This window comes from Berghia stephanieae, chromosome 5 (genome assembly GCF_034508935.2).
Source record: "Berghia stephanieae isolate SIO BIC M18660-M18661 chromosome 5, UCSD_Bste_1.3, whole genome shotgun sequence".
Taxonomy (NCBI): Eukaryota; Metazoa; Mollusca; class Gastropoda; order Nudibranchia; family Aeolidiidae; genus Berghia; species Berghia stephanieae.
Window position 1 is genome coordinate 83,081,586 of NC_088364.1, and position 15,000 is coordinate 83,096,585.

The 15,000-nt window shown below is 38.2% G+C and overlaps 1 protein-coding gene across 1 annotated transcript in view; it reads left to right on the top strand.

Annotated features, from left to right (window-relative positions):
• Positions 1 to 15,000, top strand: part of LOC144974245 (uncharacterized) — a 28,124-nt gene that overhangs the window by 7,212 nt on the left and 5,912 nt on the right. The window contains exons 6-9 of the mRNA XM_078917164.1: positions 2,047 to 2,121; positions 9,676 to 9,759; positions 11,264 to 11,374; positions 13,116 to 13,265. Coding sequence (XP_078773290.1) covers positions 2,047 to 2,121; positions 9,676 to 9,759; positions 11,264 to 11,374; positions 13,116 to 13,265 — 420 coding nt within the window. The remainder of the gene's footprint in view (positions 1 to 2,046; positions 2,122 to 9,675; positions 9,760 to 11,263; positions 11,375 to 13,115; positions 13,266 to 15,000) is intronic.

Below are 15,000 nucleotides of genomic sequence, written 5' to 3' on the forward strand. Positions count from 1 at the left end.
AAATATGTACGTCTGCACATCTTATGCCTAATTATTTTCAAGTGTTCATCCCACTTGAGCCTGTCATCAATCGTTACACCAAGGTATTTGTAGTGAGGAACTCGCTGGACGAATTGGTCCTTTAATTTTAACGGTTCTATCGGTTCCTTCACTCTCCTAAAGTCAATCACTAGCTCCTTTGTCTTGCTTATGTTAAGCTCTAGGTGGTGGGCATCACACCAAGACACAAATCTATCAATTTCTTGCCTATAAGCCACTTCGTTGCCATTTGTTATGAGGCCTTGAAGAGCGGTGTCATCTGCAAACTTTATTAAAGGTACACTCAGGTTTTGACTTCTACAGTCATTCGTGTATATTGTGAATAATACAGGGGACAATACACAACCTTGAGGAGCACCAGTATTTGTAGTTATACAGGAAGATTTGTTTTGCCCTAATTGAACATATTGTGCTCTCTCCGTAAGAAATTCGAGCACCCAAGCAATTATATACTTGTTTAAATTCAGACTAGTCAATTTTTGAACAACCAACTGAGGTTGCATTGTATTGAACGCTGAAGAAAAATCTGCAAAAAGCAATCTGCAATAGCTCCTAGCGTGATCTAGATGCCTGTAGATGTTGTTTGTAAACAGCAAAATGGCATCCTCTACGCCATGTCCTGGTTTGTAAGCAAATTGATGACTATCACTCAATGGCATAAACTGATTCCTCATTTTAACAAGAACAAGTTTTTCTAAAGATTTCATGACTATTGAAGTCAGTGCAACAGGTCTGAGATCGTTCATAGTTTCAAGTTTTTCTTTTTTTGGAACAGGAATAATTTTTGAAGTTTTCCAAATTTCAGGGATTGAAACGCATTGGAGGGACCAGTTAAAAATATGTGTATAAATGGGGGAAAGCTGGTGGGCACATTCTTTTAATAGTTTTCCTTTCAATCCATCCGGCCCAGCAGCCTTCCTCTCGTTTAGTTTCGAAAATACGAATCTCGTTTCCTCTTCACTGACCTCAATAGTCATTTCATCTTCCAAAGCCCTGTCTAATTTATGTTTTTCATTTTCAATATCAAATTTGTTTGCTGTGTCGAAACGTGAATAAAATTTATTTAAAGTTTCAATTTCGATATCTTCTGATATAATCGTGGGCTTTGGATTATAGTTCACAGCAGTTTTAAGCCCCCGCCACGTGTCCCTTATATCCCCAGAAGAAAAGCATTTTTCAATTTTATTTTTGTACTTATCTCTACAACTAGATATTACCCTCTTTATCTCTTTTTGTTTTGTTTTCAGATCTTTTTTGTTTCCACTAGTATAGAGAGTTTTCTTTTGGTTCAATAAAAGTTTTAGATCTTTTGTTATCCAAGGCTTGTTGTTAGGATAATATTTTATTTCTTTTTTACAAGACACTAGCTGTTCACAGAATTTTAAATACTCACTCACACAGTCATTCAGCTCATCCACACTATCACATGATTCGATGAAAACATTCCAGTCAGTGCATTCAAAACAACCACGCAAATCTTCACACACACTTCCATTCCAGATCTGTACACTTTTCTTTACTGGTTTTACACGTTTAAAAACAGGGCGGTAGGTGGGGAGTAGCAAGAGCATGCAGTGGTCAGATAAACCTAATGGGGCACGGGGTAAACATTTATAACTATTTTTAATATTACACAGGAATAAATCTAATGTTTTTTTGTCCCTTGTCTCGCAGTCCACGTATTGATGAAGTCCCGGGAGAGTAAAATCGTTACATTGGTTAAAATCGCCAGTGACCATCAATACGGCATCGGGTGACTTAATTTGAATGTCCTGTATTTCTTTCCTCAAAATATTTTTCGCTGTGGTGTTGTCTGATGATGGTGGAATGTAGACGTTGATGATGATGACATGAGTATATTCCCGGGGTAGGTAATATGGTCGTGCTATTGTTTAGACTTTTTACTTTAAGCCTGTCAAAATAGAATTTGTTTATTTTTCTCTCCATTATTTCGTTGCAAACATTTTATACTAAATCATGGAAATGGTCTTTGGTTTGTTTTTTCAGCACAAAGTGTCCACGGTGACTGTCAGCGTCTTTTTGAACAATTTGCTCGACAAAAAACCTGTATCTTTAACTGAGGTAATCAAAGTGTTTGGTTGGTTGTAGTTCACAAAAATACACATTTGTAAAGTGCCCAGAGCTTGTGTTTTACACGAGAATGAGCGCTGAATAAATGTGTATTATTGTTATTATTGTTATTATTCTTATTATTATCATTATTATTATTATATTATTATTATTATTATTATTATTATTATTATTATTATTATTATTATTATTATTATTATTATTATTATTTTATTATTATATTTATTATTATTATTATTATTATTATTATTATTATTATTATTATTATTATTATTATTATTGTTATAGTTATTATTATTATTATTATTATTATTATTATTATTATTATTATTATTATTATTATTATTATTATTATTATTATTATTATTATCATTATTATTAACTCTATTGGCCGAAACAAAAACCTCGGCCCCTCCATAAAATAAAAAGACTTCACATGAGCGTGACAAATTCCATTTAACCCTTTCCTCACCAACCATACAAAAATCGTCACATTCCTGACGATGCAACCCACAATGTTCTAATTTTGATTTTTTGTCTACATATCATCATTTAAACAGAATATTTTGTTATAGCCATAAAAACGTGACACTATCTTGTAGGGATTATTTTGCTGAAGAATATCATCTATAGATAGTTCGAAGATGACGTTACTCAGGTCTTTGTTATTGTTTTGTGCCATCCGCGTTTATGAGTAATGCTCACTGAACTGTATTAACCTGACTATAAACGTTCATGGATACACACAGTTTTGTGTGTTGGTCCGTTATACTTCCGGATGGCAATGTTATGAGCTTCTTAGCCAAGCGCATACTATCTATAGAAAGTGCTTTTTGATTTTCTGTTTGAATAAAAAAAAAGTCTGTTTTTGTTTAGGGTGGTTGTGAAATTCTGAGTAAAATTCTGAAAATGTATGATAAGGAGAGACTTAAAATGTACAACGCTACAGATCCATGGAAAACTGTTTATACGTAGCCATCGTTATGTTATAGCCTGACACTGTAGCCATCGTTATGTTATAGCCTGACACTGAACGTAGCCATCGTTATGTTATAGCCTGACACTGAACGTAGCCATCGTTATGTTATAGCCTGACACTGTAGCCATCGTTATGTTATAGCCTGATACTGTAGCCATCGTTATGTTATAGCCTGACACTGTAGCCATCGTTATGTTATAGCCTGACACTGTAGCCATCGTTATGTTATAGCCTGACACTGAACGTAGCCATCGTTATGTTATAACCTGACACTGTAGCCATCGTTATGTTATAGCCTGACACTGAACGTAGCCATCGTTATGTTATAGCCTGACACTGTAGCCATCCTTATGTTATAGCCTGACACTGTAGCCATCGTTATGTTATAGCCTGACACTGAACGTAGCCATCGTTATGTTATAGCCTGACACTGAACGTAGCCATCGTTATGTTATAGCCTGACACTGTAGCCATCGTTATGCTATAGCCTGACACTGTAGCCATCGTTATGCTATAGCCTGACACTGTAGCCATCGTTATGTTATAGCCTGACACTGAACGTAGCCATCGTTATGTTATAGCCTGACACTGTAGCCATCGTTATGTTATAGCCTGATACTGAACGTAGCCATCGTTATGTTATAGCCTGACACTGTAGCCATCGTTATGTTATCTGACACTGTAGCCATCGTTATGTTATAGCCTGACACTGTAGCCATCGTTATGTTATAGCCTGACACTGTAGCCATCGTTATGTTATAGCCTGACACTGAACGTAGCCATCGTTATGTTATAGCCTGACACTGTAGCCATCGTTATGCTATAGCCTGATACTGTAGCCATCGTTATGTTATAGCCTGATACTGAACGTAGCCATCGTTATGTTATAGCCTGACACTGTAGCCATCGTTATGTTATAGCCTGACACTGTAGCCATCGTTATGTTATAGCCTGACACTGTAGCCATCGTTATGTTATAGCCTGACACTGTAGCCATCGTTATGTTATAGCCTGATACTGAACGTAGCCATCGTTATGTTATAGCCTGACACTGTAGCCATCGTTATGTTATAGCCTGACACTGTAGCCATCGTTATGTTATAGCCTGATACTGAACGTAGCCATCGTTATGTTATAGCCTGATACTGTAGCCATCGTTATGTTATCTGACACTGTAGCCATCGTTATGTTATAGCCTGACACTGTAGCCATCGTTATGTTATAGCCTGACACTGTAGCCATCGTTATGCTATGGCCTGACACTGAACGTAGCCATCGTTATGTTATAGCCTGACACTGTAGCCATCGTTATGTTATAGACTGACACTGTAGCCATCGTTATGTTATAGCCTGACACTGTAGCCATCGTTATGTTATAGCCTGACACTGTAGCCATCGTTATGCTATGGCCTGACACTGAACGTAGCCATCGTTATGTTATAGCCTGACACTGTAGCCATCGTTATGTTATAGCCTGACACTGTAGCCATCGTTATGTTATAGCCTGACACTGTAGCCATCGTTATGTTATAGCCTGACACTGTAGCCATCGTTTTGTTATAGCCTGACACTGTAGCCATCGTTATGTTATAGCCTGACACTGTAGCCATCGTTATGTTATAGCCTGACACTGTAGCCATCGTTATGTTATAGCCTGGCACTGTAGCCATCGTTATGCTATAGCGTGACACTGTAGCCATCGTGATGCTATAGCCTGACACTGTAGCCATCGTTATAATAATAATAATAATAATAATAATAATAGATCTTTATTGTCCATAAATATGGCAATTTGTCATTTAGTTACACTTGTTATAATGTTAAACGATAACTAAGATTGAACAGATATTTCACTCCTACTTATTTTCTCTCTCTCTCCCTCTCTCTCTCTCTCTCTCTCTCTCTCTCTCTCTCTCTCTCTCTCTCTCTCTCTCTTTCTTTCTTTCACACGTGCGATATACACAACATAAACATATTCATTTCGTTTTCAATTTGTTACGATTGTGGCAATTCGACACCAAAAATTATCATCATTATCAATTGGTCAGTTAATCTTACATTAAATAAATTAATCAGTTAATCAGTCAACGAATCAATCCTTGGTTTTTCTGTACCATATGAAATATTCAAAATTTTTATTGCTGATGGAACGAACGTTGATTTATACTTGTTAGTTCTACATTTAATCTGACAAAACCTTCTCCCAGATGGTAAAAGACTAAATTCATGGTTTAAAATATGTTTTTTATTGTTGGTAATTGAGAATGCTTTCCTTTCTATTGCTTTTCCATGAATTCTTTCTACTCCATCAAGAGGATGGTTTATTATTTTTGATGCCTCTTTGATAGATTTTGAAATTTTTGATTTATCTTTAAGTCGGCATCCTCCAAACCATATGGTGCAGCCAAACGCAATTACACTTTTAATCAATGAGTCATAAACTCTTAACATAGTTTTTCTTCCTTACTTGAAATGTTCTCAATTTCCTTAGGATGTATAATCTTTGGGCAACTTTCTTAGATATTATATTAATATGTTGAGAGAAATTGAGGGAACTATCAATGGTTATTCCTAAATATTTAAAATAGTCAACTATCTCAACATCATCTTTACCGATCGCCACACACTTTAAGTCGTTTTTATTTTTTACACCAAACACCTATGGTTATGGTATAGCCTGACACTGTAGCCATCGTTATGTTATAGCCTGACACTGTAGCCATCGTTATGTTATAGCCTGACACTGTAGCCATCGTTATGTTATAGCCTGACACTGTAGCCATCGTTATGTTATAGCCTGACACTGTAGCAATCGTTATGTAATAGCCTGACACTGTAGCCATCGTTATGTTATAGCCTGATACTGAACGTAGCCATCGTTATGTTATAGCCTGATACTGTAGCCATCGTTATGTTATAGCCTGACACTGTAGCCATCGTTATGTTATAGCCTGATACTGAACGTAGCCATCGTTATGTTATAGCCTGACACTGTAGCCATCGTTATGTTATAGCCTGACACTGTAGCCATCGTTATGTTATAGCCTGATACTGAACGTAGCCATCGTTATGTTATAGCCTGATACGTTAGCCATCGTTATGTTATCTGACACTGTAGCCATCGTTATGTTATAGCCTGACACTGTAGCCATCGTTATGTTATAGCCTGACACTGTAGCCATCGTTATGCTATGGCCTGACACTGAACGTAGCCATCGTTATGTTATAGCCTGACACTGTAGCCATCGTTATGTTATAGACTGACACTGTAGCCATCGTTATGTTATAGCCTGACACTGTAGTCATCGTTATGTTATAGCCTGACACTGTAGCCATCGTTATGCTATGGCCTGACACTGAACGTAGCCATCGTTATGTTATAGCCTGACACTGTAGCCATTGTTATGTTATAGCCTGACACTGTAGCCATTGTTATGTTATAGCCTGACACTGTAGCCATCGTTATGTTATAGCCTGACACTGTAGCCATCGTTTTGTTATAGCCTGACACTGTAGCCATCGTTATGTTATAGCCTGACACTGTAGCCATCGTTATGTTATAGCCTGACACTGTAGCCATCGTTATGTTATAGCCTGACACTGTAGCCATCGTTATGCTATAGCCTGACACTGTAGCCATCGTTATGCTATAGCCTGACACTGTAGCCATCGTTATGCTATAGCCTGACACTGTAGCCATCGTTATGTTATAGCCTGACACTGTAGCCATCGTTATGTTATAGCCTGACACTGTAGCCATCGTTATGTTATAGCCTGACACTGTAGCCATCGTTATGTTATAGCCTGACACTGTAGCCATCGTTATGCTATGGCCTGACACTGAACGTAGCCATCGTTATGTTATAGCCTGACACTGTAGACATCGTTATGTTATAGCCTGACACTGTAGACATCGTTATGTTATAGCCTGACACTGTAGACATCGTTATGTTATAGCCTGACACTGTAGCCATCGTTATGTTATAGCCTGACACTGTAGCCATCGTTATGTTATAGCCTGACACTGTAGCCATCGTGATGCTATAGCCTGACACTGTAGCCATCGTTATGGTATAGCCTGACACTGTAGCCATCGTTATGTTATAGCCTGACACTGTAGCCATCGTTATGCTATAGCCTGACACTGTAGCCATCGTTATGTTATAGCCTGACACTGTAGCCATCGTTATGTCATAGCCTGACACTGTAGCCATAGTTATGTTATAGCCTGATACTGAAATCCAAAAGGATGTCAGTTTGACGTCATTATTTGGTTTTTGCACGGCCTAGTGAGTTGTCGTGAGTAGAGCTCAAGGAATCAAGTTATTTCACTGGTTGAACTACTGAATACAACTCACGATTTGTTTTCTTTTGCGGCCAAAGATTGGCATTTTGACATCATTTTTTGGTCAGTGTCAGGCCATAACTTTACGAAGGCCACGGTTTATACATTGTGATCAAATTGATTCGATTGTTAGGCATACACTTAAGATGGCTGTGCCAAGTCACGCGAAAGATTGTGTTTTGTTTGGTTTTTGTTTTGTGGTGTTTTAACACAGGATTATTTCCGTAACACACGTCTTTGTGGTCTAGTGGTAGGGCACGGGGCTTCTGACTCATAGGGTTCAATCCCACAGTTAGTGGTCACTTGGAAAAGGAGTTGATTCACATATGTTCACTCTATTCAGGTGTAACACGATCACACGTATGAGTTGAACCTCTAAAAATGAATTTAGAATTTACAACAACAAAAAAAACTTTTAAAAAACTTGAGCTTTTATATAGCGCAATATCCAATACCCAGGGAGCAAAGTAGCCTCATGGTTAAGGCATTGCACTGTGATCCAGAAGGTCCCGGGTTCGAGCCCTGCTTCAGGCACGTTCGTTTTTTTCTTGGGCAAGATTATTAACCCCCAATTTGCTCACTGCGACAAAATGGGTGATTCCTGTTGACACCAGACATGTTGTTTGATGAATTATCTACTATTCCTTCGTGGAATGCCTAGACGACGGCATCTCACTGTGACAACACGGGTGATTCCTGTTGACACCAGACATCTTGTTTGGTGGATTATTTATATTCCTTCATTGAATGCCTAGGCGACGGGATCTCACTGTGACAACATGGGTGATTCCTGTTGACACCAGACATCTTGTTTGATGGATTATTTATATTCCTTCATTGAATGCCTAGGCGACGGTATCTCACTGTGACAACACGGGTGATTCCAGTTGACACCAGACATCTTGTTTGATGGGTTATTTATATCCCTTCATTGAATGCCTAGGCGACGGGATCTCACTGTGACAACATTGGAGATTCCTGTTGACACCAGACATCTTGTTTGGTGGATTATTTATATTCCTTCATTGAATGCCTAGGCGACGGGATCTCACTGTGACAACATTGGAGATTCCTCTTGACACCAGACATCTTGTTTGATGAAATATTTATATTCCTTCGTGGAATGCCCAGGCGACGATAGCTTATGATGACGTTGCGAATGGGCATAATTTTGTTTTATCATCCACTAAACGTGCTCAAAGCGCTTTACACGTGGTCTTTAGCCAACAGCAACTCGCAACATGTAGAACGATACATGACATCTGATATTACAATTTTTTTTCGACAGAGACAACGCTGGTAAAGGACTCAATCATGTGCCAAGCGAGGTTCAAACACAGGACCTTCCGATCCGAATGCGAGTGTCATACCACTATATATCACATAAATAAGAAATTGGAACATCGAGTTGGATGCAATATAATCGATTATCTTTATTCTCTGCCGTAACGAATAAATAAAAAATAAAAAAATAAAATAACATTCTCTTTATTCATCCCCAAGGGGAAATTTGTCTTTAGGGTCTATTCCAATGGAAGACTGGAATAACCCAGGCGTCAGCAGCAGTGCAGCGCCGCAAAGTGAGCTAGGGCGAGGTGACTTGCTCAAGGCCACACAACGAGGCAGGTAGTCGAACTCTGTACCTTTTGGGTACGAAGCAAAGACTATACCGCTGAGCCACGCTGTCCCAATACAAAGTATCCTCGAGTTCCATATTTGGTTCTATACAATAAATTTGTAGGTACCTTTCGAGTCCCGGGTTTGTGAGTTTTTACCAAGATAAGAGTAATTTAAATCGATCGATATTTGAAGGACGAGTGTTTTGGCTAAAGGTTTATGTTTTTGAGGTTTTTTATATCGCGCAATATCCACTAAAAGTGCTCAAAGCGCTTTAAAAAGGGTCACTGATCAACAGCAACACGTAAATTGTAGAACGAGACACGACGCCTATTAGGCGATATTACACATTTTTTTTCGACAGAGACAACGCTGATAACGACCAGGTACTCATTTAACACCTGAGTACGGTGAGATGATGTGAGTAAAGAGCCTTTTCCAAGAACTCAACTATGCGCCGAGCGAGGCTCGAATCCAGGACCTTCCGATCCGAAAGCGAGTGTCATACCACGAGACCACACAGCGGTACACTGTTAGATACGAGTCTCACCACACCAAAGAGTAAAAGTGTCTTTTGTTTATTTCTCACATTTTCTGATGTCAGGCTACACCAGTGAATACCCTTGTCCACTTTGAACTTTCATTGAGCAGGTCAATTAAGTATATCCGGCAGTCTATTCCTGGCATGGTGAGTACATTCCTTTATACTTCAGTGAGTACAGTGTCATGAAGGTTTAGTCAACAATAACAATGTTTGTATGTCAGGGTTGGTATAATATAGGGAATGAGATTAGCGGAAGAGTAACGTCCCTTGATTGGACGTCACCCATAGTCTGTGACGTCAAATGCGGAAAAGTTATTAGAGAGAGAACGTCATGTTGGTTGAGCGCGAGGACGAGAGACGCATGCGCACAACCAACATGACGTTCTCTCTCTAATAATTTTCCCGCCGGTGACGTCACAGACTATGGGGACGTCCAATCAAGGGACGCTACTCTTCCGCTAATCTCATTCCCTATAGAACTCGGGATAACTCCATTGTTATAAGACAAATACAGAAAATAACAAACAAACCAGGTATGCAGCGGTGACATCAACACGATGTAGCAAATCATCTTATCAAAAATTGAAAACCAACACACAGAGAAAAGGGCAAACTGAAGGAAATGAAAAGGAAAATGGAAAAATATCGCTCAAGGAAGTGAACAGGAAGTAGATCTTTTCTGCATCGAAGAATTGGATTCAGCCCTTGATTGAACACTCCATACCTGGTAAAGAGGCTGGTCTAGATGGCATCACTGCAGAATTGAGTTTTGGTTCCTGTACAAAAACGTAGTTACTAACTCTTATCAACAACTGTGCTGAATCGTGCACAATACCAAAGCTCTGGCGACCAGCAAGAGTGAAATACCCTACTTCAACCTGGACAAGTATATTTAAATAACGCAACGCATCAATAAGTTAACGAAAACGCATCAATAAGTTAACGAAAACGCATCAATAAGTTAACGAAAACGCCATCAATAAGTTAACGAAAACGCCATCAATAAGTTAACGAAAACGCATCAATAAGTTAACGAAAACGCATCAATAAGTTAACGAAAACGCCATCAATAAGTTAACGAAGGCTACGCTTCAACTGATGTCCACAAGCCACAATGTCCATACGACTGTCCAGTGTGTTCTGTCCCTGTAATTATATTTGTCACCAATCAACCAAGGAACTCAATTAGGCGACAATCAATGTATTCAATCGTTACAATATGGAATGCTTAAAATAGTTTTGAATAGAAAACGTAATAACTTGGGTATTAAACATAGTCGTCTAATCTAGTTTGGCGATGTGGTCTAGCTTTCGGATGGGAAGGTCCTGGGTTCGAGCCCCGCTCGGCGCATAGTTGAGTCCTTGGAAAAGGCTCTTTATTCATATTCTCTCACCGTACTCAGGTGTAAAATGAGTACCTGGCCGTTAAAGCGTTGTCTCTGTCCGAAAAAAAATTGTGATATCGCCAAACACATGTTCAGTGTTGCTGTTGGCCAGTGTCCCCTTGTAAGGCGCTTTGAGCACGTTAAGTGGGTATTGCACCATATAAAATAAAATCTGAAAAAAGTTCAAAAGCTGCTCACTAAATACAAAGTATTTCAATATGATTTAACATGGGAATGATGATGTCAACTCTTTTCTTGGACAGAATGATGGCGGTGATATCTTTGAGGTGGACACTAAATTGGGAAAGATTTATTTGAGGAAAAAACTTTACTACGATCGGGGTCCAAAAGTCATCTGGATCCTGCTGAAGAAGGTAGGAATGGGGAAATCAAAAAACAACATTGTGGATGGCTGATCTTTGTATGACAGCAACCACGGGCCTTTTGGTCGGCATAGGGTTCGAACGTGTGATGTAAAAGACTGGTTCCAATCTCAATGGAGGTGTATAACCCACGCTTCCGGGGACTGGATAAATATCTTGTGTAACCGATTTTCTGGTTTCCGAGTGATGGTATCTTATTTTCTAGTCTAAATAATAAATGCTGGTCGTCAATAAAGATCATCCATCCTCGTTTTTTTACGTCCCGTAATTCTTAGAATCTGCCAATACATCCTGATACTAAAATAGTTATTTCCCCTTATCAACATACTCAATGTCTCAATCGTTTCTATGTTATATGTTTGTGTTGAGAATATAGAGAATAAATTTTTTATTCTCTATTGTCTTCTGGCACTTTTCTATTCACTTCATATCTTGTTGTTACCAACATAAGTGCCTGCTCCACTCACTTTTCTGAATTAAAAAATTCACCCCATACACCGGAGCATACTCAATGTCTCAATCGTTTCTATGTTATATGTTTGTGTTGAGAATATTGGCTATTAAGCTTAACTGCTGGTCAAAATTATTCGCGATGGTGGTGTACGAACGAATCGGCGGTCTCAAGAAGTGGGTGAGAGAGGGATCTAGTAATGACTTTGAGTTTGAAACGAATATTTTTGTGTTCGTGGATAGCTCACACGGTAGAGCCACGCTCTCACCTGCCAGGCGGAGTTGTCGTACCAATAAGGTCGCAGGTTCAAACCCCACCACCGCCGCGAAAAAATTTTTATTCTCTATTGTCTTCTGGCACTTTTCTATTCACTTCATATCTTGTATGTATGTATGTATGTATGTATGTATGTATGTATGTATGTATGTATGTATGTATGTATGTATGTATGTATGTATGTATGTATGTATGTATGTATGTATGTATGTATGTATGTATGTATGTATGTATGTGTGTGTGTGTGTATGTATGTATGTATGTATGTATGTATGTATGTATGTATGTATGTATGTATGTATGTATGTATGTATGTATGAATGAATGTATGTATGTATGTATGTATGTATGTATGTATGTATGTATGTATGTATGTATGTATGTATGTATGTATGTCTTCTGCATGTATGTATGTGTGCATGTATATATATACGCTCTTTTCTTTTGTATACATGTGTAGAAACAATGTGCAAGCGTATATGTTCGTGTATGGCTGTGTCTGTATTTGTAAACGTGTTGATGTTCATACCATGAACCAAACTGAGCATTGTTTACCTCACATGAATTGCCTTTAATTTGGACAATAAAGATTATTATTATTATTATTATTATTATTATTATTATTATTATATTATTATTATTATTATTATTATTATTATTATTATTATTATTATTATTATTGTTATTATTATTATCATTATTATTATTATTATTATTATTATTATTATTATTATTATTATTATTATTATTATTATTATTATTATTATTATTATTATTATTATTATATTGTTGTTGTTGTTGTTATTATTATTATCATTATTATTATTATTATTATTATTATTATTATTATTATTATTATTATTATTATTATTATTATTATTATGAATGCCACATCGCCATGCATCTCGAGTCATAGCATCATCTTCCTACAGGCCCACTTCTTTCATATCATCCCTTGCTCGTTTCAACAAAAAATCTTCAAATGTTTCCAAATATTTCTTTCAGGAATGGACCGACGGACGAGTAAAAACCTTGTGTTTTCGATTTGAGGTCAAAAGCCTGAAGGGAGTTCCACCTCAATTCTACTCGAACAAAGGCTGCACCACGGAGCCTGGGTGCTTTGTGACAAACTACAACTACAAACTGGAGGAATCGGTAAGCTGGTGGGTATACATCATCAAAATTACAACAAATGGAAACAGTACAGTTAAGCGCTCAACCAGTAGCCATCGTTAACTTAGCCTGACACTAGACGTTAACTTAGCCTGACACTAGACGTTAACTTAGCCTGACACTAGACGTTAACTTAGCCTGACACTAGACGTTAACTTAGCCTGACACTAGACGTTAACTTAGCCTGACACTAGACGTTAACTTAGCCTGACACTAGACGTTAACTTAGCCTGACACGAGACGTTAACTTAGCCTGACACTAGAACCGTGGCCTTCGTAGAGTTATGGTCTGATACTGACCAAAAAATGACGTCAAAATACCAGTCTTTTGCCACAAAAGAAAACAAATCGTTAGTTGTATTCAATAGTTCAACCAATGAAATAACTTGTTTCCATGAGCTCTACTAACAACAACTAACTAGGCGGTGCAAAAACAAATAATGACGTCAAACTACCAGTCCTTTTGGATTTCAGTGTCAGGCTATAACATAACGATGGCTACGGCCTGACACTAGAACCCTCTAGGACGTATAGTTTGACGTCATATTTTAGTTTTGTGCAGCCTCTAATAAATTGTCGTTAGTAGAGCTCAAGGAAACAAGTGATTCCAATGTTTGAACTACTGAATACAAATCACGGTTTGTTTTCTTTGGCGACCAAAGACTTGTCTCTTGACGTCATTTTTTGGTCAGTGTCAGACAATAAGTTAACGATGGCTACGCTCAGACAGAGTGGAGTCCCTTTGTTGGATTTTTCCTCGCCTATTTTGATGATTGGTTTTCGTGACGACCCCGACACGACTGGCACAAATGGAGTGGAAACGACATTCAGTCGTCAAATCACTCAGTTGAACCGACGTGCTCAAAGCGCTTTACAAGGGGTCCCTAGCCAACAGCAACACATAGCATGTAGTATGGGACGTGAGGCGATATAATATATTTTTTTCTGACAGAGACAACGATGTTAACTACCAGGTACTCATTTTACGCCTGAATACGGTGAGTGAATTTGAGTATACAGCCTTTTCCAGGGACTCACTATGTGTCCACTCAGAGCGGGACACAAACCTAAGATATCCCGATCTCAAGAGAAGGGCCATACCGCTAGACCACATAGCCGCAAATTAATAACTATAACAGTACATTACAGATAATATGCAAGGACAAAATATCATCTCTCAAAAATGGTACTATTACTAAATATTACTACTACTACTACTGTTACTACTACTACTACTACTACTACTACTACTACTACTACTACTACTACTACTACTACTACTACTATTACTATTACTACTACTACTACTACTACTACTACTACTACTACTACTACTACTACTACTACTGACGTTACATGACGCCCGTTAGGGGGTATTCCATTTTTTTTCATACATAGACAAAGCTGTTAACGGCCAGGTACTCATTTCACACATGAGTACGGTGAGAGAATGTGAGTAAAGAGCCTCTTCCAACGACTCGACAATGCGCCGCTCAGAGCTGGACTCGAACCCAGAACCTTTTGTTCCGAAGGCGAGTGTTATAAACAAGACCACATAGCCGCACTATGATTCAGCGCAAACATAGTTTATCTATGTCTTTATTCTCTAGGGGAATTGGTCAAACATAGTTTATCTGTGACTTTATTCTCTAGGGGGAATTGGTCAAACATAGTTTATCTGTGTCTTTATTCTCTAGGGGGAATTGGTCAAACATAG